We start from the raw sequence: 27,374 nt of genomic DNA on the forward strand, positions 1-27,374 counted from the left end.
ACTCCAGTCTACTTGATGTGAAGGATCAAATGACTGGAGTTTGAATTCAAGTTTCACTAATTGGACAAGTTAGTTAACTTCTCCACATTTTACTTTCCTCATTAGAAAAATGGAGTTATTTATCCCTACCTTCTAAGTTATTTATACCTATCTCTTAAGGATTAAATTAAATCCTACTTTCAGGGTTGAGAGGATATATTTCACATACAAGTATAAGTATCTTCTTTTACTTGTAGTATTATATTTTGGATTTATTATTGTATTATTATTTTAGTTTTTCTATAGCGATTTTCCTACTTATAAAAAAACTAAATACTAACACATGTTAAGAATTTAAATAAAACTCTTGCTTCAAGCACATTCTGATTTTAACCCACTATCCATTCTGTCTTATCAATATTATACTTCAGGATGGTTACATATAAAAGAACAACAATGAATGTAGTTTTTTGGGCCTGTGTGTCTTTCTTTCAGTTTTATCTTTAAGAAAAAGAATGATAGATTTGATTTGTTTTTTCTTCTTTGAAACACTGCATGTTATCACTTATATGTGGAATCTAAAAAATTTAAAAAAATGAATATAACAGAACATAAACAGATTCACGGATATAGAGAATAAGCTAGTGGTTATCAATGGGAAGAGGGGAGGGAGGTAGCACAAGATAGGAGGAGGGGATGAAGAGATATGAACTATGTTTAAGATAAATAAGATATAAGGATATGTTGTTGGATAAAGAAATGGCAACACACTCTAGTAATCTTGCCTGGAAAAACTGCATGGACAGAGGAGCCTGGTGGGCTGGTGTTCATGGGGTTGCAAGAGTCGGACATGACTTTGTGACTTCACCACGACCACCAAGGATGTATTATATAGCACAGGGAATATAGTCTTATATTAACTTTATATAATATAATACATAATAATATATAATATAGTAATTTATAATAACTTTAAGTGGATTATACTCTATAAAAATACTGAATCACTATGCCCTATACCTGAGACAAATCTAATGGAAATTAACTATACTTCAATTTTTAAAAGTGGATTTATTATTATTCTCTGCTTTCACCGTCTTCAGCTTTGTCTCAATACTGCCCCATGTGGCCGCTGCTCTGTTCTGCTTTCTCAGGGAGAGAGCAGTCTCTTCCCCAAACCTAAGATTCTAAAGGGTAAAGGAAACGATTTCAGGAGAGGAGAATGCATACCAGGAGAGTTTTTGCCGTGGAAGAAAGTCTTGATTACGTTTTCAAAGAGAGAATTATAAATCTTTTCATTTGTCTCAACGCTGATCTTCTGTATGGCGACCAGGAACTGCAATGGGGTTTCAGCCCTCCGTTCTCTGAGGAACTCCCTGAAGAACTCCAAGTGCTGTGTGTTTAGGAGGACTTCTGTCAAGTTTCTGGAAAACAAGAAAGCATCATTGGCAGAGAGAGAGAGACGGTGACCCTGGATTCTGCTCCAGTTAGGGAATGGGGAAGGGCCTCTGCCAGACTTCAGGGCTTTGAACTGTGACTGAAGAGCAGAGTGGATAAATTGGTTACTCTGCTTGTTTCCTAGAGATTAACTTAATGTACCCATCCTAAGCTTGGTCTAATCATTTGACAACCCCAGTGGAAGAAGAGAAGGAGTATTTTAAAGGGGGCTTTTTTCTTTTCCAAGGAAAACTTCTTCGATTATGGATTCATTGGCAGTCATTTCAGCAAGACAGAGCATGAGTGACCAGCAGTTGTTAGATCAATATTTCTAAATTTCCACTGCTGATTTCTTCGTTCACTGTTTCTTGTGTACAGGTGTTGCCCTAATGTTTCAACTCAATTCTCTTGACTCTTGCCTTAGGATTTGTTTCTGCTAGGTAATCTCTACATCCTCTGTGGTTTCAGTTTTCATTGACATGAGGAAGGGACTTTCACTGTTACGGTGAAGCTATCTCTCCAGTTTCTGTGAATTCCACTTCACAGTTTCGGCTGCCCATTGAACCTTATCTTTATGTCATTTGTCATTGGTAGAACCTTTCCATACAAATTCACAAGTTGTCCAACTTGTTCTTCTCCTGTTAAATACTTGTCTTGTTAAGAATGATGTTAGCTATAAGTTTTTTCTTTTTATTTATTTATTTAATTGAAGGATGATTGCTTTACAATATTGGTTTGATTTCTCTCATTCATCAACATGAATTAGCCATGAATTAGGTTCCTCTGTGTATGGGATTCTCCCAGCAAGAACACTGGAGTAGTTGCCACTTCCTTCTCCAGGGGATCTTACAAAGCCAGGGATCAACCCCGGGGTTTCCTGCAACTCCTGCCTTGGCAGATTCTTTTACCAGTGAGCATTGTGGGAAGCCCATGAATTAGCCACAGGTGTACATATGATCTCTCCCTCTTGAACCTCCCTCACATTTCCCACCCTTTCCCACCCCTTCAGGTTGTTACAGAGCCCCAGTTTGAGTTCCCTGAGTCAAACAGCAAATTTCCATTGGCTATCTATTTAATATATGGTAATGTATATGCGTTCTCTCCATTCATCTCACCCTCTCATAAATGTACTTTTAAAGAATGAGATGATTCCCTTCTAAGTTTATTGAGAATTTTTATCATAAATGGATGCTAGATTTTATAAAATGCTTTTAATGCATCAATCGAGATACTTGTGTGAAGTTTTTTCCCTTATTTTATTAACATGATGCATTGTATTAATTTATTTTCAGATGCATTATTTGCATTCCTGGAATAAATCCCACTTGGTTATGGTATATAATCCTTTTTAAATGTGGTTGAATTTGGTTTGCTAATATTTTATTGAGGATTTTCATACCTAGGTTTGAGAGGGTTATTGGTCTGCAGTTTTCTTATGATAATTTTGTTTGGCTTTGGGATCAGGATAATACTTGCTGCCTCATAAACATATTAGAAGTGTTCCTTTTTCCTCTATTTCCTCAAAGAGTTTGTAGACTATTGGTAGCATTTATTCTTTAAATATTTCATAGCTTTTTCCAGTGAAGCCATCTGTCTAGACTTTTATCTGTGAGATTTTAAATTATTAATCCAATTTCTTCTCTTGATATAGAGATTTACTCACATTTTCTATTTCTTGAGTCAGTTTCAGAAATTTGGGTATTTCTAGAAATTGCTCTATTTCATCTAATTGTCATTGTCATACTCCTTGCATTTTCTTACAAACAGGTTAGTTTCTTTAGGGTCAGTGGTCCTCTCTTCTGGTCCAGGTTTTGGAAATCTGTGTCACCTCACTTTTTCCCTTTTGTCAGTATAGTTAATGGTTTATCAGTTTTGTTAATCTTTACAAAAAACTTATTTGTGCTTGGATTTTCTCATTTTTCTTCTCTTCATATTATTGATTTCTACTCGTTTATTATTTACTTCCTTCTACTTCCCCCAAGTTTAGTCTGAATATATCATTCCACCACCTTTAGTCTCCATTGTTTTATTATTGAAGTATGGCTGATTTATAATATTATATTAGTTTCAGATATATATAGTATTCACAGACTTGAAAATACTAAATTTTCAAATAGACTTGAAAATCTGTTAAAACACAGAATACACAGGGTAAAGGGACATAAAACATAATAGTAGAAAGCTAGATTGGGGGAATTCCTGGGTGGTCTAGTGGTTAGGATTCCACACTTTCACTGCCAAGGGTGCAGGTTCAATCCCTAGTCAGGGAATTAAGTTCCCACAGCTGCATGGAGTGATCAAAAAAAAAAAAAAAAAAAAAGAAAAAGAAAAAAGAGAGAGAGAGAAGGAAAAGAAAAGACTTCTTTTATATTCAACTAAACTGCTGCTGCTAAGTCGTTTTAGTCGTGTCCGACTCTATGCGATCCCATAGATGGAAGCCCACCAGGCTCCCCCGACCGTGGGATTCTCCAGGCAAGAGTACTGGAGTGGGTTGCCATTTCCTTCTCCAATAAATGAAAGTGAAAAGTGAAAGTGAAGTCGCTCAGTCGTGTCCAACTCTTAGCGACCCCATGGACTGCAGCCTACCAGGCTCCGCCATCCATGGGATTTTCCAGGCAAGAGTACTGGAGTGGGATGCCACTGCCTTCTCCATCAACTAAACTAGGAACTACATATTTTTGTAGACATAGTGGAGAGTGGTGAATAGTACAAACTGGAACAGCAAAAGGAATAAATGATTGAACTTCAGGGAATAATTTTAGTTCCTTGAAGAGGAGGAAGCTCCATCTAGAGAATTTAGAAGAGACAGAGGACTTATAACCCTCAATGAACATTATCAATAACTGAAAACATACTTCTGGAAGCTTTCTCTATACAAAATATTCTGCCAGTGACATTGACTAACAAATTTGTATGTGCTAATACATCTCTATCATCTATAAGAGAACTTATCATACAGCCAGTCATTAGTAGATAATACTAAATTAAAAAAATAAGTGCCTGAATGAATGGCATGCATAAGAAAATTATCATCAAGTTGAGAAGGTGGAAAACATACTTAAAAAATTAAAAAGTAGTAAAAAAATAGAACATGGTAAGTTCTTGTATTTTAAAAGTTTATTACTTCAGAGGAGGTAGAAGTCATAGCAGATATACAACTGGAGAACTTTATTTTGTAGAGATGGAGCTTATGCTAAGGTGAATGGAAAGAAAGAGTGGGCATTTCTGAAAGAAAAGATCACAGACTCTTTGTCTAGCATTGGGAACTTAGAGGCTGAGACAAGAAGTAAGGAGCTAGTTAGGAGACTACCACAGCTGTATGCAATCCACAAAAACACAAACTGGCAAGGACATCCATACAAAAATGTTTCTTGGGGTACAAGTCATAGCAATGGAAAAGTAAAGATAATATACATGTCCACTAAAAATATATAGTTAAATAAACCATGCAACATCCATAGTATGGAAGAAGGTAAATCTATTTATATTGACATGAAAGGATATCCATGATAGCTTGTTAAGTTTTAAAAAGTTATTGTATAATATACATTGCATGGTGCAAATTTTAGAAAATAAATAGTGATTTAAAATAACAAAGTATCCCTGTGCATGTACAGTATGATTAAGGAAAGCGTGTGCCTGAACATATTGTTGTGACCAGATCCTATGTCTTACCTGGGTCTTATCGAAGGCTTCCTCACATTAGCCCTTTTAAAGAATGACATTCTCCTTTTTGAGGGTAAAACCATCTTTGGTTCTCTGAAAATTTCTACAGTAAAATCTAAAAATAAAATTACAAAAGTGAGGAACATCATATTATAAAGAACACTGCAGACAGTAAGAAAGAACAAAGTGTGAAGGACATTATCACATATTGAATGCATGTAGAAAAACCAAAGTCCCCAGTGGCCAGTGGCCTGACATAGCAGCTGTTACGGGGACTTGCTCCCTAAAACTCCCATTCATGGATCACAGTCTTGTCGTGGCAAAGGGACTTATGTAATTCTATGAAGCTATGAGCCATGCTGTGCAAGGCCACCCAAGATGGATGGGTCATAGTGAAGAGTTCTGACAAAACCTGGTCTACTGGAGAAGCAAATGGTAACCCACTCCAGTATTTTGACTGGACTAACCCATGAACAGTATAAAAGGGCAAAAAGATATGACACTGGAATATGAACCCCCCAGGTTGGAAGGTGTCCAGTACACTACTGAAGAAGAGCAGAGGACAATTACTAATAGCTCCAGTAAGAGTGAAGCAGCTGGGCCAATGGAAACAATGCTCAGTTGTGGACATGTCTGGTGGTAAAAGGCTGATGCTATAAAGAAAATATTGCATAGGAACCTGGAATGTTAGGTCCATGAATCAAGGTAAATAGAACATGGCCAAGAAGGAGATGGCAAGAGTGAACATTGACATCTTCAGTTCAGTTGAGTTCAGTGGCTCAGTTGTGTCCGACTCTTTGTGACCCCATGAATCACAGCACACCAGGCCTCCCTGTCTATCACCAATTCCCAGAGTTCACCCAAACTCATGTCCATTGAGTCGGTGATGCCATCCAGTCATCTCATCCTTTGTCGTCCCCTTCTCCTCCTGCCCCCAATCCCTCCCAGTATCAGGGTCTTTTCCAATGAGTCAACTCTTCGCATGAGGTGGCCAAAGTACTGGAGTTTCAGCTTTAGCATCATTCCTTCCAAAGAAATTCCAGGGCTGATCTCCTTCAGAATGGACTGGTTGGATCTCCTTGCAGTCCAAGGGACTCTCAAGAGTCTTCTCCAACACCACAGTTCAAAAGCATCAATTCTTTGGCACTTAGCTTTCTTCACAGTCCAACTCTCACATGAACACTGGAAAAACCATAGCCTTGACTAGATGAACCTTTGTTGGTAAAGTAATGTCTCTGCTTTTGAATATGCTATCTAGGTTGGTCATAACTTTCCTTCCAAGAAGTAAGTGTCTTTTAATTTCATGGCTGCAATCACCATCTGCAGTGATTTTGGAGCCCCCCAAAATAAAGTCTGACATTGTTTCCACTGTTTCCCCATCTATTTTCCATGAAGTGATGGGGCCAGATGCCATGATCTTCGTTTTCTGAATGTTGAGCTTTAAGCCAACTTTTTCACTCTCCTCTTTCACTTTCATCAAGAGGCTTTTGAGTTCCTCTTCACTTTCTGCCATAAGGGTGGTATCATCTGCATATCTGAGGTTATTGATATTTCTCCTGGCATTCTTGATTCTAGCTTGTGCTTCTTCCAGCCCAGCGTTTCTCATGATGTACTCTGCATAGAAGTTAAATAAGCAGGGGGACAGTATACAGCCTTGACGTACTCCTTTTCCTATTTGGAACCAGTCTGTTGTTCCCTGTCCAGTTCTAACTGTTGCTTCCTGACCTGCATATAGATTTCTCAAGAGGCAGGTCAGGTGGTCTGGTATTCCCATCTCTTTCAGAAATTTCCACAGTTTATTGTGATCCACACAGTCAAAGGCTTTGGCATGTTAGGTATCAGTGAACTAAAATGGATGGGAATGGGCAAATTTAATTCAGAAGTTCATTATATCTACTACTGTGGGCAAGAATCCCTTAGAAGAAATGGAGTAGCCCTTACAGTCAACAAAAGAGTCTGAAATACAGTACTTGGGTGCATCTCAGAAACAACAGAATGATCTTGGTTCATTTCCAAGGCAAACCATTCAACATCACAGTCATCCAAGTCTATGCTCTTACCAGTGAAGCAAAAGCAGCTTAAGTTGACCAGTTCTATGAAGACCTACAAGACTTTCCAGAACTAACACCAAAAAAGATGTAGTTTTCATCATAAGGGATTGGAACACAAAAGTAGGAAATTAAGAAATATGCAGAATAACAGGTAAGTTTGGCCCTGAAGTACAAAATGAAACAGGGCAAAGGCTAAGAGAATTTTGTCAAGAAAATAAGCTGGTCACAGCAAACATCCTTTTCCAACAATGCAAGAGATGACTTTACACATGGACGGCACCCAATGGTCAATACAGTAATCAGATTATGTTCTTTGCAGCCAAAGATGGAGAAGCTCCATACAGTCAGCAAACACAAGATCTGGAGCTGATGGTGGCTCATGAGTTCCTTAGTGTAAAATTCGGATTTAAATTGAAGAAAGTAGGGAAAACCAGTAGGCCATTCAGGTATGACCTAAATCAAATCCTTTGGGATTATACAGTGGAGGTGACGAAAAGATTCAAGGGGTTAGATCTGATAGACAGAGTGCCTGAAGAACTATGGACAGAGGTTCGTAACACTGTATAGGAGGCAGTGACCAAAACCATCCCAAAGAAAAAGACATGCAAGAAGGCAAAATGATTGTCTGAGGAGGCCTTACAAATAGCTGAAACAAAGAAGAGAGGTGAAAGGCAAAGGAGGAAGGGAAAGATACACACAACTGAAGGCAGAGTTCCAAAGAAGAGCAAGGAGGGATAAGAAAGCCTTCTTAAGTGAACAATGCAAAGAAATAGAGGAAAACAATAGAATGGGAAAGACCAGAGATCTCTTCAAGAAAATTGGGGATACCAAGGGTGCATTTCATGCAAAGATGGGCATAATAAAGGACAGAAATGGCAAGGACTAAACAGAAGCAGAAGATATTAAGAAGAGGTGGCAAGAATGCACAGAAGAATTGTACAAAATAGGTCTTAATGATCTGGATAACCATGATGGTGTGGTCACACCTAGAGCCAGACATCCTGGAGTGTGAAATCAAGTGGGCCCTAGGAAACATACTACAAACAAAGCTAGTGGAGGTGATGAAATTCCAGCTGAGCCATTTCAAATCCTAAAAGATGATGCTGTTAAAGTGCTGCACTAAGTACTATATATTAGCTACTGAATATACTGACTTTACATATAAAAACACATACAGATTATAAGTATATGGATAGAGAAAAATATGCTATGCCAACACTAGTCAAAAGGAAGGAAGAGGACTTCCGTAGTAGTTCAATGGTTAAGAATCTGCTTGGCAATGCAGAGGACACAGGTTCTATTCCTGGTTGGGGAAGATTCCACATGCAGCTAAGCCCATGCACCACAACCACTGAGCCCTCACTCTACAGCTCATGCTTTGCAATGAGAAGCTATGGCAATAAGAAGCCCACAGGCTGCGACTAGAGAGTAGCCCCCACTAGCCTCAACTAGAGAAAGCCCGTGCACAGCAATGAAGACCCAGCATAGCCAAAAGTAAGTTGTTTTTTTTTTTTTAAAGAAGAGTATTAATTTTATACAGAACAGTCTTCAGAGAAAGGAGAGATATACATAATGATAAAGGGGTCAACTCTCTAAGAAGATACAACAATTTTTAACATACACATGCGTGAACAAAACAAGAGTTCTATGTGCGACAGAACTACAAGGAGGAAAATGTAAATCCACTTTCAAAGTTGGACACTTCAACACTCCTCTGTCACAGATGGAAAGATCCAGCAGGCAGAATATCAATAAGGATCTAGTTGAAATCAACAACACCATCAATCAACTGGAGCAATCAACTAGATAGCTACAAACCATTTTATCAAACAACAGTAGAACACACTTTTTGCTGAAGCTCACGTGAAACATTTACCGGTGCTGAACACATTCTGGGCCATACACATACCTTACAAAATTTAAATGAATAGAAACCATACGTCTGCTGTCAGACCACAAAGCACTTGACAGAAAGATAGCTGGAAAATCTCAAAACACATGGAGATTTAAAAACATACTTCTAATAACACATGGCTCAAAGAAGAAAATTTTAAAGTATTTTAAATTAAATAAAAATGAAAGCACAACTTATCAAAATTTGGGAGGTGAGAAAAATAGCAATGAGAGGAAAATGTATAGCATTTCATGTGTATATAAAAATAGAAGAAAGATCATCTAAATCAATCCTCTAAGTTTCTACCTTAGGAAAGTGAAAAAAGAAGAGCAAATAAAATGCAAAGTAAGCAGAAGAGAAGAAATAATAGAACTTAGAGCAGGATTCAATGAAATTGTAAGGAAATCAATAGGGAAAATCAATGAAGACAAACATGGTTCTTTGAAAAAATCAATATCAATAAGTCTCTGGCTAGACTAAGAAAAACAGAGAGAGGACACAGATTACTTGTATCAGAAATGAAAGCAAGACTATCACTACAGATACCATAGATATAAAAAGGGTAAGAAAAGAATACTAAGAACAACTCCATGTCACATTTTGAAAACATAGATGAAATGGATCAATTCCTTGAAAGGCACAATTTACCGAAAGTCATACAAAAGGAAACAGATGATCAGAATATATATATATACATTTGAAATATGAAGATCTTCGTATTGTATCTCAAAGCCCATCAATAAACAACCACTAAGAAAGAGGCACTAAAGGACCAAGAAGACGGAGGGACTTAGCCAGTTGATGTCAGCAAGTCTGGTATCACAGTCCATCTGAAATCACTGTCTGTCACGGTCTACCCTAGCATTGGCACAATGAGCTCATGAACAGAGTAGGTGGGTGAAACGGATGGAGGCTGTGTATGGACCCAGTAGCACGGGCCCCATACTCATTAAGGCTGATTTAGCTACCAATGTTGCCAAATGTTCAACTTGCCAGCAAGAGACAAACACTAAAACTCACATATTTCAACATCCTTCATGGAAAACCAGCTACTCACTTGGTGGCAATTTGATGACATTGGACCTTTTTATTCTGGAAGGGGCAGCTGTATTGGATTGGAACTGACATGTATTCCTAACTGTGAGGTTTCAGCTAGCATTGATATTTGGGGCTTAGAAGTGTTTGATCCCCTGAATAGGATCTCCCGTAACACTGCCTCTGATCAAGAGATACACTTACAGTAAAGCGGATTGGCAAAGGGCATACAGTAGTTGGATCCACTAGTTTTGTCACCTATGAGAGCTGCTGGCCTGGTAGAGTAACAAAGCCATTTTTTGAAGGTCTAGCTGTCTGTCACACCAGCTTGGAGATGATACTTTTTGAAAAATGAGGCATCATCCTCCAGGAAAAACCGAAGACCATAATATGAAGCTGTGGCCCCCAGTGAGTCGAATATTGAATATGAGAATCAAGGGATGACAGTATAAGAGATCCATTTATCATCAGTTTTGGTGACCTACTTAGGGAAATGTTTAATCTTTACAACTTAAGGTTCTGTGGATCTGGACCAGCGCTGTCCAATAGAAATATAATGGGAGCCACATGTATTATATAAATTTAAAATTTCTAGCAGTCAGATTTAAAAAACTAAAAGGAAAAGAGTGAAATTAATTATAGTAATGTGCTTTATTTAACCTATTGGTACCAGCTATATTTCAAGAGCTCAATGGCCACAATTGGACTAGTGGCTCCTGTATTGGACTGTGCCAGCTTGGAGGTCCAGGATCCCAGAGTGGGAATGCTATGACTAGGGACACAGTAGGAGCTCAGTCACTTCAAGTTCCTTATGCCAGAGGCCAGGGAGGCAAAGGAGTCACTGCACTGGCGGGGCCATTGACTGTGGTCACCAGTTATGTAGCAGGGGCTGTGCAGAATGCACTTGGCCCTCTTGGTATTCCCGTGTCCAATTGTGATGGTAAAGCAACAGGTGAGCAGCCACAGCCTGAGAAGTCATGATGATCAAGGGCTCATGTCTCTCAGGGGTGAAAGTCTAGGTTATCTTGCCAAGTAAGTCCCCTGAGACCAGCAGAACCACTAGCAGAACCATAGAAGGAATCTGTCACGAGCAGAAAAGCAAGGAGAAAAGGAGTATTTGTTGTGATCTCCAGACAAGCTGTAATAGTGTGTGTCAGCCTTTCTTACATAAGTTCCCTAGGAAAGGAAGCCACCAGATTCCTGGAAGCACTGTTACAAGATGGGGTAAAATTTCCTTACAAAGTAAGTGGACAATACTGAGTGCTCCGGTGCATGCCTTAGCTCATTTCTTTAGGAGCAAAGCACTCATTTTCCCAGCTGCCTGGAGTTACTGGCTGCTGCCACAGGTGAGGTCCTCTCTGGAAGTGTCTTTGGCCAAAGGGCACTGCCTGACCCAAGGTTATGTCCTCCCAAAGTCAGTCACATCCCATTTGAGTCAGTGAGGAGGTACAAGTTTCTTGCCTCAATGAGGGACAACTCTGAAGGGCTATCTTAGCTTTAGAGCTTCCTATAGGATCTGCTGATGTTTATCATAACTACCTCACAGTTCAGCACCTACCTCTGCCCAGTTCTGCTTTCCTCATGCCCATATGGGTGTTATTTCTAAGAACATACCCCCCAACAAATCTCCTTTCACAAAACTATGACTCTAGAAATCTTGGTAGGAGACAAATCTGTCTTGTTGAAAACCCCAGAGTGATAACTAAGTAAGAAGGTAGGAATTAACAATTTCATCATCGTCTTCATTCATTTACAATTGCATCTGACTTTCATGATGCCCTTCTTTGGCTTTGTAGGAGAAAAGACAGACATGGTCATTCTCTGCTGACCATCCTTTTTTTGGTTTATGCCTCTTGTGGTTTTGAGACTCTTTCTTACCTGGTTGTCTCACATCCATCCTTGAGTTTAAACACTTACCTATATGAGGTACTTTTTCACAATATATTTTGTAGTCCTCACTGATCTTCTCTATGGCCACCTTTGGATACTTATAACAGAGTTCCTCAAAGGCCATTTTCTTTATGTCTATCAAATAGGGGAAAACAAAAATGGAGTCTTGTTGTCTACTGTGGTTTCAAAGATTCACGCACTTTTTTTTGTTGTTGCAAGTATTGTCTTTAAAATGCTATTTAAGTAGGACAATAGTGTTTTACTGGAATGTCTATATAGGAAATACAAGTTTCCTAGGCCAAATCAGAAGCAAGAAAATACTGCCTCCCCTATCCTCTAGAATGGGGGCTTTTGCCCTTCTTGGGGAGACCTGACCCGTGGAAATTTTCTGCTTAAGGGTAACTGATATGACTTTGGAAGAGGCACTAAGTGTTAACATGTATACTAGAAGTAATCCATCCAAATGAATATGGACCCTTTCAAACCCCATCTGGTATAGGGAGGAGCTGCAAATGCATTCAAACATTCTGCTGTTGCGCCAAAAAATTTGATGCAATTGCCTTCAGAATTGACAACTCATATCTCTGAATATCAATAGTTGTGAATAATTGTCCTTTGAGAGTGAATTATTTTTTTCTAAAGGTAGCTATAGATCATGTCTAGTCATGCATGGTGAATTGGGAGGGAATGACTTTCTGTATTCAAAATGAGATGGGACTGTAAGGCTGAGGCAGCAAGAAAAGTTTTAATGAGGTATTGCTGCTGCTAAGCTGCTAAGTCACTTTAGTCATGTCCAACTCTGTGCGACCCCATAGACGGCAGCCCACCAGGCTCCCCATCCCTGGGATTCTCCAGGCAAGAACACTGGAGTGGGTTGCCATTTCCTTCTCCAATGCAGGAAAGTGAAAAGTGAAAGTGAAGTCACTCAGTCGTGTCTGACCCTCAGTGACCCCATGGACTGCAGCCTACCAGGCTCCTCTGCCCATGGGATTTTCCAGGCAAGAGTACTGGAGTGGGGTGCCATTGCCCAGGCAACCCTAAAGGAAATCAGTCCTGAATATTCATTGGAAGGATGAATATGAACTGATGCTGAAGTTGAAACTCCAATATTTTGGCCACCTGATGCTAAGAACTGACTCACTTGGAAAAGACACTGATGCTGGGAAAGATAGAAGGTAGAAGGAGAAGGCGATGACAGAGGATGAGATGGCTGGATGGCATCACCGACTTGATGGACATGAGTTTGAGTAAGCTCCAGGAGTTGGTGATGGACAGGGAAGTCTGGCGTGCTGTATCCATGGGGTCGCAGAGAGTTGGACACAACTAAGCAACTTAACTGATACTGATAGGCAATGGCAGAATAGCAGCACTGTGCCTACCAAGGTCAAAACACTCATTTGTGTTATGAGCGCTGAGATTTAGGGTAAATCTCATCACCCACAGTTTCCCTGAAACTCTCTAGGGCAGTCCAGGACTTTTGCAGGTTATACTGGTGGGATCTAGAAGGAATATGGGGGTGTGGCCCTCTGAATGTCAGTGTCCTTAGGTCAGCATTGTCACTGTTATCATTACCATCTCTCAGTCAGAAGACTGCAGTGGTAAAAGCAGTGGATTATTGCCGCTATCGATTCAGTTTTCTAGTCTTTCATCAATCCCTCCCTTGCTGAGAAACCCTGGGCAAGACTCTTACCTCGGCTCAGTTTCTCTACAAGAAATATAAGAGTATTCTAGCTCTGATGCTCAGAGAGTTTATGGCATAGTCTGAGTGGAGGCTTCAGCCTACTTGGGGAGTCAGGGCCCGGACTTGGACAAATGCACAGGAGGCCCTTCATTGGGGTAGATTTGCATTTCAAGAAAGCAATGGCAGAGGGTATGCTGGAGGGAGGGAGGGGGCATCTCCATGGAGGTGATTACCACTCTTCCTGATCCCTCCTGGCATTTCATGGCCATCAAGGGGAATGCCCCTGCCCAGCATGTGTAGGGTCAAATTTATCAGCCATCCTTTCTTTCATTTTTCTCTTGATTCCTGGGAGAGGATTTGGAATGTTTGGGATTTAGAGAAGGGGAAATCCTAAGGTAAACCAGATGGCCTGTTCATGCTAGCTTTTAATAATTCATGCCCGAGTATGTTCCAAAGGGCAAGCACCCAAACAACCTGCTTTGTACACAGAGTGCACATCAAAGTTTTAAAAGAGGTGAGGGTTACATTTTTTAGTGGAATCTAACAAGTACTACTTGTTGAGGACCTACTTGCTGTGCAAATGCATTACCACCTATCCTTTCAACAATGCCATCATCCCCATTCTGTAGATGAGGAAAGGAGACTCAGGGAGATACAGTGGCTGGCCAAGTAAGCTCACAGAGCAAAGGAGTGGTGGAAATGAATTTTCAAAGATCTTGATTACAAATTTCATGGCTGCAATCACCATCTGCAGTGATTTTGGAGCCCCAAAAAATAAAGTCAGCCACTGTTTCCCCATCCATTTGCCATGAAGTGGGCTCCAAAATCACTGAAGATGGTGACTGCAGCCATGAAATTAAAAGACGCTTACTCCTTGGAAGGAAAGTTATGACCAACCTAGACAGCATATTCGGAGAAGGCAACGGCACCTCACTCCAGTACTTTGTCTGGAAAATCCCATGGATGGAGGAGCCTGGTAGGCTGCAGTCCGTGGGGTCGCTAAGAGTCAGACACAACTGAGCGACTTCACTTTCACGAATTGGAGAAGGAAATGGCAACCCACTGCAGTGTTCTTGCCTGGAGAATCCCAGGGATGGGGGAGCCTGGTGGCTGCCGTCTATGGGATCACACAGAGTCGGACACAACTGAAGTAACTTAGCAGCAGCAACAGACAGCATATTAAAAATCAGAGACATTACTTTGCCAACAAAGGTCTGTCTAGTCAAGGCTCTGGTTTTTCCAGTAGTCCTGTATGGATGTGAAAGTTGTACTATAAAGAAAGCTGAGCGCCAAATAATTGATGCTTTTGAACTGTGGTGTTGGAGAAGGCTCTCGAGAGTCCCTTGGACTGCAAGGAGATCCAACCAGTCCATCCTAAAGGAGATCAGTCCTGGGTGTTCATTGGAAGAACTGATGTTGAAGCTGAAACTCCAGTCCTTTGGCCACCTGATGCAAAGAGCTGACTCATTTGAAAAAGACCCTGATGCTGGGAAAGATTGAGGGCAGGAGGAGAAGGGGACAACAGAGGGTGAGATGGCTGGATGGCATCGCCGACTCGATGGACATGGGTTTGAGTGGACTCTGGGAGTTGGTGATGGACAGGGAGGCCTGGTGTGGTGTGATTCATGGGGTTGCAAAGAGTCAGACACGACTGAGTGACTGAACTGATTACTAATACATATGTCATTACTCAATAGAATGTCAAAAAACAGTTATTACCAGTTTTTACAAAATGAAATGGAATAACATAGAGAGTATGAGAGTATATAATCTTATGTAATAAGGACAGGTGTTGCTTTGTGAAAAAATTTTAATATATATTTATACACACACATACATATACAGGTATATGTTTCCCAAAATGAAGTCAAAAGTATTTATTGTGCTTTGAAGTTTGAGAAATATTGCAGTACTCTGACTGCCTCAGCACTGATAATTAAAGCAGTTTGTTCAATTTGAACAACAGTGGCTACTCTTACTATTGCCAAATGTTATGTTAATAGCTTTCATGGATGGTCTTGGGTCATCTTCACAACAAGCCTATTATTCCCGTTTTACAGTTGAGAGAAACAGGGCTTGAAGATAGGTTAAATACATTGTTCAGGTTCACACAGTCACTAGCAGAGCTAGGATATAACCCAGATCTGTGGGACAGCAGAGCCTTGTGTTCCTAACCAAGGCTCTCCACTGCCTGGGTGGCTGGTGTGTTATGTTGGGGGAAGCGAGTGGCTGTTAAAAATATATTCACAGAAATGTCTTAGACCTGATTCTGGGGAGGAATGGCACATGTTTTTCAGATGCACGAAATGGAGTAATCACTATATAACTGTGATGATGTCTTGGTGGTCATGAGCCTGGTCAAACTTGAGTTCTCTGGTTCCCTTTCAGAGCCAGTGGGGGCCTCTGCAGTCAGTCAGTCTGGATTCAGATCTTGACTCTGCCACTTACTGTGTGACCTTGGAAATGTAACTTGTCCTTTCTGTGCCTCAGTTATCCTGTACTTACCTCACATGTTATTTGGAAGATCAAATGAGGTCCTCTTTACCACCTTTGCATTGCATAGTGCTGACACATAGTAAATACTTAAAGTTAAAATACTAATACTTCACAGCTGCTTGTATGTAAGGATAAAAAAAAAGTTATGGTGACTGACCTTACCTGCCAGAAACACTGGAGACTTCCTTTCTACCCGGAGGGACCCACCTTGCTTCAGATCCTCAGTAGCTATCTTTTGCCATTGCATAGATTCCATTTCTTCCATGTTAGCCAAACCCTGGCTTAACTCCAGTGATTCCTCAAATCTCTTGTAAAGAAGAATGATATCTTCTTTGCTTATAGATTCTTTTTTATGCCACTTGGTCCTGATGAGCCTGCTCTGAGTCTAAGAGAAGGAGATGGTAGCAGACAGCATTTGCTATAGAAACTAGGCCAGAAGCAAGATTTTTACAGCTTGGTCCTTCTTTGCCTCCCTGTCACATGGACTCTGATTATTTTCAGTTTGTTAAGAACTATTGTTCCTTTACAGATATACACACACACACACACACAGACACACACACACCCCATATATACCACACATCTTCGAATCAAACTCTTTCTCTATAAGTGAGAAATTCTATATGAATGTGACTTCTTCAAAGTGAGCTTATGCACTTGGATCTTTTTCCTTGAGAGGTTTCTCTTTAGACCATCAGAGCCCATCAACCCCAGATAGAAAAATTGATAGAAAAATACTTAACATTTCATTAACTTTAACAAAGAGCACTTCTGAAAGAGCAGTAACTCCCTTTTCTTCCCTCAACCTCATGATTCCTCCCCAACTCAAAGTCCCTCCTACTGTAAAAACGAGAAACCAGTAGTCCTCTTCATCCAGGAATTCAGTATACCAGGGGCTGAGGATCTGAAATCCAAATACAACATAAGCATTATGAAGAGATGCTTGCTGCCTCTGTCCTGCTAGTATTCACATGGGAGAAGAGAAGGCTGCAGATTCTGGATTCTCTAATTTGGAGATATGGAATAGCAAACATTAGCCATGACCAACCAGGAAGTATTCCTTTGCCTCTCTGAATATGACAGCTTCCGTCACAGCCTCTCTCTGAATCTCAGAGAACAGTGATTGATATTTACTTAAGAAGAGGCTTCCCTAGTAGCTCAGATGGTAAAAAGTTTGCCTATAGTGCAGGAGACCAGGGTTCAATCCCTGGGTCAGAAAGATCCCCTGGAGAAGGGAATGGCAATCCACTCCAGTATTCTTGCCTGGCAAATTCCATGGACAGAGGAATCTGGCAAGCTACAGTCCATGGGGTCGCAAAGAGTCGGACACGACTGAGCGACTAACATGTTCACTTTCACTTTGAGAAGAGAAACAACAAATCCTTTACTGAAGGGCAACTATTTGACATTTAATACTTATTTATTCATTTGTAAAGTACTATCTCATTGAATTCTTAAAAGGGTCCTGGTAACCAAGCGTCTCTTTTTGGTATGTCTATTCTTAACGTCTCCCACTTGAAGACCTTATCCACTTGAATACTTCATCAGATTAAAACAAACAAATAAACAACAACCAAAAAAATCCCACAAGTCAGTGCTTAGCTAGATTGATTTATCTGCGCTTACTTTCATTCATTTATTGATTTGATGACTATTTTCTGAGTGCCTCCAGACACTGTGCACATGACTGAAAATACAGAGACCAATAAGCTACAAGCCTAGTTCTCAAGGAGTTCACTTTCTAGTATGACTCATGCTATGATAGAGGTGAGAACAAAGTTCTTTGGGAGCAGAGAAGAGGAAATAATTAGCTGTTTTGAGTTCAGAAAATCCAAGTAAAGTTCATAAAGGCAAGAAGAATTAAATCACAATTTATACCTTGCAGTATAAGTAGGAGCTCACCATCCTGACATGGAGTAAAGAGCATTCAGCTAATTGGAAGAGATTAAGCAAAGAGACAGAGAAGGGAAAGAAAATGTATGAAAACAATGAGTATTCCAGGATGGCTGAGCTGTAGCTTTCTGGTAAAGAGTTCAGGGCTGGGGCAATGGCAAGGAATGAGGTAGAGAAGGCCGATTGGGACTATATATAAGGAACTTGAATGGTTTGATAAGTAGTCTGGACATTATTTTACGGGCAATAAGTTGCTTATAATAATTTAAAAGGAACGTAAGATTGTCTCCAGAAATTGCCCAAGTCATGCTGCCAAAAGGTGAGTTTAAGAGCATGAGATTTAATAACTTTATCAGATCTCCTAGGCTTCTGAGGAAACCAAAGTGAAGTATATTCCTGAGAGAATTCAACTCAGTGATTGAATAATAGCAATCTATAATGTAACATAGTGATGGATAAGCTCTAAATATATATGTATCAAATATTAAAAATCAACATGTGAAATGAGTATTCCATGGATGTCTATTTAGGTTTCAAAGATTTATGAGTGGCGACATCAGCATCATGGTAGAAGATGCTCCCTTGTCTCTCTCCTTCAATTTCCAACTAGTGAACACCCACAATTCAACAAATGCATCTCTGTCCAACACACCAGGATGCTCATGGGGTCCACCCATCTGTACACTAAAATGGGTGGACTGGCAGAAGCATCCACAACTCCAGCTCATTCTCTCCCTTCCCTCCCGGCACCTGATCCAGGTGTTCCTGGACACAGTGGAGATGTCCATCATCCCAGTGCCCCAGGAAGTGATGCCAGTGACAGCAGCGGTACCACCAGCAGCAAGGTACCAGACACCCCGGAAGCGCAAGCAGCAACCATGAGGACACCAGCGGCAACTCTAGCGGAGGCGGTGGAGGATGGAAAGTGCCAGATCTCAAACACAGCCAGAGGCACTCAGGTAAGAGAAAGCGAAAACTTGTGCTGTATCACCTCCTACTAAGAAACAAAAGAAAAGCCTCTAAGTACCAACGTTTTGAATTGTTGTTGTTTCGTCGCTAAGTCATGTAACAGCTCTTTTGTGACCCCATGGACTGTAGCCTGCCAGACTGTAGCCTGGAATTCTCCAGGCAAGAGTACTGGAGAGGGTTGCCATTTCCTTCTCCAGGGGATCTTCCCAATTCAGGGATCGAACCCGTATCTCCTCCATTGACAGGTGGATTCTTTACCTCTGAGCCACCAGGGAAGCCCTTTGAATTGTTATAATCAAGTTTTAAACCTTTACCTAAATAAGGATGTTTGCTACTAATATTCAAATGCATTGGCAGAGGAACAACTTATCAAGCACTATGAAGAACACAGTCACACAGTATCATTAAAAGAAAATGATGGTTCTCCAGAAACCATGTCTCCACTGAAGTCATGAAATATTACAATCTGAGAATTCAAAATCATATCATGAAGAAAATCAGTGAGCTGTAAGAAAAAATCAGAAAAGCAATTCAATGAGTTCAGGAATAACATTACTGAACAGAGGAATACTTTACCAAAGAGACTGAAACTCTAAAAAAAAAATCAAACAAAAATTCTGAACCTGAAGAACTCGATAAATGAGATGACGAATGCATTAGAAAGCACTGGAGGGAATTCCCTGGCAGTCAAGTGGTTTAGGACTCCATGCTTTCCCTGCTGTGGGCCCAGTACAGTCCCTGGTTGGCGAGCTACAGTCCTATAAGCCACATGGCATGGCTAAGGAAAAAAGGGAAAAAAGCACTGAAAATAGAGCAGACTCTATTGAAGAGAAGATTAGCACACTCAAAGATAGAAATCCAGAAATGATCCAGAGAGAAGAGAGAGAACTAAGAACTTAAAAAGAAGAAGAAAAAGGAGAAGAGGAGGAGGATGAGGTAGAAAAAGGACAAGAGTTTCTACAAGAGCTATGTGATTTCATTAGGAAGGGCAACATAAAGCATATCCCAGAAGGAGAAAAGAAGGGAAAGGGAGCAGTGAGTTTACTTAAAGAAATACTATAAACCTGGGGAAGGAACTGGATATACAAGTTCATGAAGCTAAGAGAATACCTAATCATCACGCCTCAACACAAAAGGATATTCTCCAAAACACATTGTTTTAAAACCGTCCAAATTTGATGACAAAGAATTTTAAATGAAGCCAGAGGGAAAAATAATGGTAACCTACACAGGAACCCCCATTAGGCAGCCAGCAGATTTCTCCTATCAATTATCTAATAATAAGTAAAATAATATCTAAAAACACCATGATTGTTTTTTAAAATTTAACCTACTATTTTTATTTTTCTATAGTTCTTTTTAGTTAGAATGTTAAGAGTTTCCTTCAGAATTGAGTTTGTCCATCACTGGGTACTTTCTTGGCCTCTCCTCAGGACAGTGTGTAAGGAGTTAGATAGCAAATATTTTAGTCTGTGTGGGCCACAGACCAAACTGTCTATTGCAATGATTTAACTGTGTAGTTGTAGCACATGACAGCACATAAACAAATGGGCATCAGATCAGATCAGATCAGTCACTCAGTCGTGTCCGACCCTTTGCGACCCCAAGAATCGCAGCACGCCAGGCCTCCCTGTTCATCACCAACTCCCGGAGTTCACTCAGATTCACTTCCATCGAGTCAGTGATGCCATCCAGCCATCTCATCCTCTGTCATCCCCTTCTTCTCCTGTCCCCTGTCCCTCCCAGCATCAGAGTCTTTTCCAATGAGTCAACTCTTTGCATGAGGTGGCCAAAATACTGGAGTTTCAGCTTTAGCATCATTCCTTCCAAAGAAATTCCAGGGCTGATCTCCTTCAGAATGGACTGGTTGGATCTCCTTGCAGTCCAAGGGACTCTCAAGAGTCTTCTCCAACACCACAGTTCAAAAGCATCAATTCTTCGGCACTCAGCCTTCTTCACAGTCCAACTCTCACATCCATACATGACCACAGGAAAAACCATAGCCTTGACTAGACGAACCTTTGTTGGCAAAGTAATATTTCTGCTTTTGAATATGCTATCTAGGTTGGTCATAACTTTCCTTCCAAGGAGTAAGCGTCTTTTAATTTCATGGCTGCAGTCACCATATGCAGTGATTTTGGAGCCCAGAAAAATAAAGTCTGACACTGTTTCCACTGTTTCCCCATCTATTTCCCATGAAGTGATGGGACCGGATGCCATGATCTTTGTTTTCTGAATGTTGAGCTTTAAGCCAACTTTTTCACTCTCCACTTTCACTTTCATCAAGAGGCTTTTGAGTTCCTCTTCACTTTCTGCCATAAGGGTGGTGTCATCTGCATATCTGAGGTTATTGATATTTCTCCTGGCAATCTTGATTCCAGCTTGTGTTTCTTCCAGTCCAGCGTTTCTCATGATGTACTCTGCATATAAGTTAAATAAACAGGGTGACAATATACAGCCTTGACGAACTCCTTTTCCTATTTGGAACCAGTCTATTGTTCCATGTCCAGTTCTAACTGTTGCTTCCTGACCTGCATACAAATTTCTCAAGAGGCAGGTCAGGTGGTCTGGTATTCCCATCTCTTTCAGAATTTTCCACAGTTTCTTGTGATCCACATAGTCAAAGGCTTTGGCATAGTCAATAAAGCAGAAACAGATGCTTTTCTGGAACTCTCTTGCTTTTTCTGTGATCCAGCGGATGTTGTCAATTTGATCTCTGGTTCCTCTGCCTTTTCTAAAACCAGCTTGAACATCAGGAAGATCACGGTTCACATATTGCTGAAGCCTGGCTTGGAGAATTTTGAGCATTACTTTACTAGCGTGTGAGATGAGTGCAATTGTGTGGTAGCTGAGCATTCTTTGGCATTGCCTTTCTTTGGGATTGGAATGAAAAGTGACCTCTTCCAGTCCTGTGGCCACTGCTGAGTTTTCCAAATTTGCTGGCATATTGAGTGCAGCACTTTCACAGCATCATCTTTCAGGATTTGCTGCTGGCATATTGAGTGCAGCACTTTCACAGCATCATCTTTCAGGATTTGCTGCTGGCATATTGAGTGCAGCACTTTCACAGCATCATCTTTCAGGATTTGGAATAGCACGGCTATGTTGTAATAAAACTTTATTTATGGACACAGAAATTTGAATTTCGTATAACACCCATGTGATCTGACGCATTTTTCTTTTGATGTTTTTTTCCTACTGTTACAAAATGTAAAACCAGGGAGTTCCCTGGCAGTCCAGTGGTTAAGGCTCCACATTTTCACTGCAGAAGGCAGGGGTTCAATCCCTGATTAGAGAAACTAAGATTCCACAAGGCTACAACAGCCCCAAAAAAACCAGCCCCCAAAACCCACAGCAGCAACAACCTGTCTAGTAAAGATATTGGTGTAAAACCAGTCTTAGCTTGCTGGCTATGTAAATACATGAGGTAAGCTGGATTTGGCTCCAGGACTGGAGTTTGCTGGCTTTGCAGCAGACTAGGGGAATCTGGATGCTGGCTCTGCACTTGCCAGGAGACCACAGTGAGACCTTAGACCTTGCTCTGTCATCTGTACAATGAGAGTGGAAGCTGAGGGAACTTCCAGGGCTTCCTCTGACGCTAAGGTTCTATGGATCTGATTAAGGGGCGTTAAGAGGATGAACGTTTGTGAGCCACCACTTGTCAGACGCTGCGCACACAGTGCCTTTCTCTGAGGGGGCTGTTGCGATCCCCATTGTAATGTTGAGGAGGCAAGGACAAAGGGGCCCCACAGCCCTCTACCTCAGATAAAACAATTTGAAAGTGGAGAAGTTGGCCTTCAAATCCACAGCTGTCTGCTCTCTTCACTAGAACTCAATGCCCTTTGTGTCTCCAATCTTACTTCTTCTCTTTGAAAAGGAAACGTTTTATTGTTGTAAAATATATATATATAACATGAAATTTGCCATTTCAACCATTTTTTTACATGTACAATTCAGAGGCATTAATTACATGCATTATATATTATACAGCTATTACCACTGTCTATTTCCAAAACTTTTTCATAACCCCACATGGAAATTCTGTACTAATTAAGCAACAATTCCCCATTTTCTTTGCCCCCAGCCCCTGGTAACTGTGAATCTATTTTCCATTAGATTTTCTCTTAATTAAGGAACTTCCAGTTTAATTTCTTGTCATCACTGTTGGTCTCCTTGTCTATGAAATTCCATATCCCTGACATCTTCAGCACTGTCTCTCAATCTTCCTTTCTCTGGTTAGAAAACAACAGCTGCTTTAAGACTGATGCTGTCTTCCACATCTTTCCCTTTTCATTTATTTGCCTTTTACAGTATAGTATCCTCAACATTTCTATAAATTTATTGAATTCACAAATATAATAACAAAATATGATTTTATCCCAATTCTCATTTTACGTCTGAGGACAAAGAGACCTAGGAAAACTAAAGAATTTGGACTTCCTAGTTTGTTCAAGACCACCTAGCCAAATGGTGATAAAACCAGGATTTAAAACTTCCCCTATATTCCACATGGATTCTGTTTTCACGTAAGTGAATCAGAAGTTAGGAAATAGACGTATATTAGCTGGCATGCTATCAGTATTCAACAAAAGGTAACTGGATAATTGGAGGATGGTTGAACGGATGGATGAAAATGAGAGTTCTTACAGAAACAAGTGTCTCAAACCAGAAAATACTGCCCTGAGCAAAGCCCAAAGTAAGGATCATCTCCAGTTGGGATTAATTGATTCAACAAATGACTGCTGAATGTACTATTGAGCACTCAACACTACACTGCCAGTAGCTTTCTAGATGCTTGGAGACTAGTCACAAAACATAAAAACCTCTGCCCTCATGAGGAGAAGGAAAAGAAGCAAAATAAGTTTAAAAAAAATCTATCTCTATAACACACACGTATATAACATATATACATATTGTGCATTTATTTAAAATATAATACAAGTATATGTGTATATAACAGATGGACACTGTACACACAAATGCATACATGTACATTATAAGGATTATACATGCATACACACGAAGTGTATGTATGTATGTGTGGAAGGATACATACATGGATCCAGATCACGGTAAGTGCTAAGGAAAAAGTAAAATGGGGATAGGGCTGAAGTTTTATATAAAGTGGGCAAGTAAGGCCTCACTGAGATGACTTGAGCAAAAACCTGAGGGAGGCAGGGACTCAGTCGTACGGGGATCCACACATTACACGCAGCGGGAGCAGTGCGGCTGAGCTGGCATGTGTCTGGCATGACCAAAGTGATGAGCATGGGGGCAGAGGAAGGTGAAGCCAGAGAGGAGAGGCAGAGGACAGACACTGCAGGCCTTGTTGGTTTTAGCAAGGACTTTGGCTTTTACTGGAGACAGCCATCTGTCTTCAATGTCCTCACTTTTATTTTCAGTTAAATCATACAACTTACGTTGTGGCCAGTGTGGAAATGGATCTGCTGAGGGCCAAGAGCAGATCCAGAGGCATCAGCCAGGAAGCCATTGCAGTGAACCAGGTGAGTTTGGACAGAGCTTGGATAAGAGTGGTTATAACAGGTGAAGGGAGGAATATCAGATTTTGCTTATTTTCAGGGTTGGACCAACTGAATTCACCCACAGACTAGACACAAGTGTGAGACAAAGAGGTGAGTCATAAATGATATCAAGATTTTTAATCTTAGAAACTGTCATAGCCCAGCATTGTCTAATAATATAAATACTTTTAATATCTTTGCAGCAGACCAAAGGCCAAGGGAGGGAGCTTTGCTGTGCGGATGTGCTGATGCAGAAACACAGCCTATCTAAGCCTCCATCTAGTTCCAAATGCCTCCACAAAGGGTGGGGCAGGTAGGGAGAGGGCTCTGGAACTTCTACTCGGGAACTGTGCAGACAGCTTTGACTGTGCACCCCCTGGACAGATCTCATCCAACATTGCCCAGATGTGCAATCCTGGATAATTAAGGTGCATTGGAAATTGTGCTGGACTTAGAGCCAAGAACTCCTGGGTTCTAACCCTGGTTCCTTTACTAGTCCAGCACAACTTCCAACGCACCTTAGTGGCCCTGTGGTTTTCCTACCCTTCTTTGTAAGTAGTCCCTTTTTATTGAGCTCTCTCCTCAATTTGGCTCAGCCACTTGTTTTCTGCCAAGATTTTGAAAATAGTCAACCTATTACTTCCTGTGGGTGTCTAGGATAGCCCCATGCTTTTATCTAATGTTTTGGGATAAGAATAAATCCTCCCACTTGGCCATTTCCATGATGGCTAGTCTAGGAAAGGGAGACCCTGTATTTTGATTCATGACATTTGGCTCAGAGTTCTTAAAACATCCTTCAGTAGAAGAGTCTGAGATTGGGAGACTCCATATCAGGGGGAATTGAAGAAGAAATAAAAGGTGGGTAGTGACTGTTCTTCCACCTTCATCCTACTTTGGGGTTCTGGCTACTTCTTGGGAATTTATATAACTTACTCATAAGCAATCAACCAACTCATTGATACGTATTGTGTGGGTAGTTAAATCATTAAGTTAGTCAGTACAGATGACCAGGTAGGATTTTTGGTAAGTCTTGACCTAATCTTCCAGATACCAACCCATTTCTGTGATGCATGGCCTACCTTGCATATCTCCTTCTGGGTTCTGGGAATCCAGGGGTTCACATCCCCAGAAGGCAGCATCTCCTTCAGGCCTTCAATGGTTTGGGATTTGAGTGGCAGGCATGGACCAATCTGCTCATTCAGGTAGAGCTCACAGATCCTGTTGCCCAGCATGTGCCGAAAGATGGCTTTCCCAGTCTTCCTGTTACTCATCAGGACACTGAGGAAATGGTGCAGGTCCTGCCAGAGGTCCAAGAGTTGGATCTCCACTTTCAAATTTAGCTTCTTCAGGTGGTCCCGGAAGGGACTCCCTGCACAGGCATCTGCACACAGGGCCCAGTGGGTGTACCCCAAGGAGAGGTTCTGCTTCACGGCCTTCTTGATGGTCACATGGGAGGAGTAATTGATGATGGGGGTGACAGTCCTCAGGTGGGTTGAGAACGCTGTCTCAAAGAGGCCCTCCATGTGGAGGTGGCTCTTGGCTTTCTTCTTCACATTGGACTTCCTGGCATAGAGAACATCCTTTTCTGGGGAACTAATGATTCTGTCTTTTGAAGAGGCCTCTTTTGGGAAAGGCTTTTGTATGACCACCTTGTCTTGAGAATCCAGCTCCGGGGGGGGCACTGTGTTGGTATCTGGATTGGTATCCATTTCCAGGGACCACGAGCCACAGTCTATCAAGTGCCACATCTTCCTCTTGATCTTCCTGCTTGAGTAGTGCTTCTGGGGTTGGTGGGCCTTCTTGATGTTCATATTCAGAGGGAGCCCTCCTTCATGGGTATAGCAGATACTGTACAGGCGAGTCTCGTATTCCTGCATCAGAGCCTGGCACGATTCCTCCTTGGCCATGACTGTCTTGGCGTGGGTGTAGAAGTTGGGGAGCCAATAGCTCTGGAGTTTGAACAGGGCCACTTTTTGCATGTGGCTCAGGATCTCCCTCCTGGTGGTTGACTGGTTGGGATGCCAGATGGACAGGTTCAGGAGGGCCTCTGGAAAAAATAAAGAGAGAGAGAGGATGAAAATGATGTGGGGATAGTTAAGTTTTTTAATTTTTCCAAATGTTTTTGTGTTTCATTCATTCCTCATGCAACCCTAGACAGGTCAGAGATAAAGTGAACATGATTTTAGGGTTTGTTCAACACACAATGACCCCTTATTACTCTGATCACCTTGCTTCTTCCCCAGAGAAATAACCATTTTGTGGGATTCCTCAAGTTACTTTTTAGACTACTGAACATTATTGTAAAGAAAGCAAGTGGTACCAGCAAATATGTTTAAGAACAAGAAACATGTACCTCTGAGTGGAATTTCTCAAAGTTAGATCTGACTAAAGGGAGGAGTTTGGTCTGGATAATTTGGTAAAGTCCTGACTAGCCCTGATTTTAATATCATCAATTCCCAAGTATCTATATAAATAGAGAGGAGTGTGACTAACCCCAAATACTGCAGCTTCTGGAGCACATCATTTGTATTGGGGTTAGGAATGCCTCCTCACTTAATAAATAAATACATTTGAATGAATTTGATGTTCTAGAGAAGGAGTTGGCAAACTTTTTTTATATGAAGAGTTAGTAAATATTTTAGGCTTTGTGAGCCATTTATAGTCTCTGTTGTACAGTCTTCTTTAAGCTTTTAAAAATAAAAAAAAAACAGTCTTAGCTCATAGGCCACATGCACTGCATTTGGCCTGTGGACTATGGTTTGTTCTAGAGAACCCTAATTGAAAACAAAAGAAAACAACAACAACAACAACAAAAAAAAAACCCACAAAACAAGCCATGCAGGCTTAGCAAGTGCAGGAAC

At 40.9% G+C, this 27,374-nt stretch overlaps 1 protein-coding gene across 1 annotated transcript in view; it reads right to left on the minus strand.

Annotated features, from left to right (window-relative positions):
• RGSL1 (regulator of G protein signaling like 1) overlaps positions 1-27,374 on the minus strand; it is a gene marked incomplete at its 5' end in the record, with an annotated part of 124,677 nt that overhangs the window by 21,131 nt on the left and 76,172 nt on the right. The window contains 6 exons of the mRNA XM_086342920.1: positions 1,210-1,403; positions 5,092-5,197; positions 11,980-12,087; positions 16,292-16,514; positions 16,971-17,033; positions 25,593-26,560. Of these exons, the coding sequence (XP_086199046.1) occupies positions 1,210-1,403; positions 5,092-5,197; positions 11,980-12,087; positions 16,292-16,514; positions 16,971-17,033; positions 25,593-26,560 (1,662 nt within the window). The remainder of the gene's footprint in view (positions 1-1,209; positions 1,404-5,091; positions 5,198-11,979; positions 12,088-16,291; positions 16,515-16,970; positions 17,034-25,592; positions 26,561-27,374) is intronic.

This window comes from Bos grunniens, chromosome 16 (genome assembly GCF_055505025.1).
Source record: "Bos grunniens cultivar Pamir isolate PY7600 chromosome 16, Bosgru_T2T1.0, whole genome shotgun sequence".
NCBI lineage: Eukaryota > Metazoa > Chordata > Mammalia > Artiodactyla > Bovidae > Bos > Bos grunniens.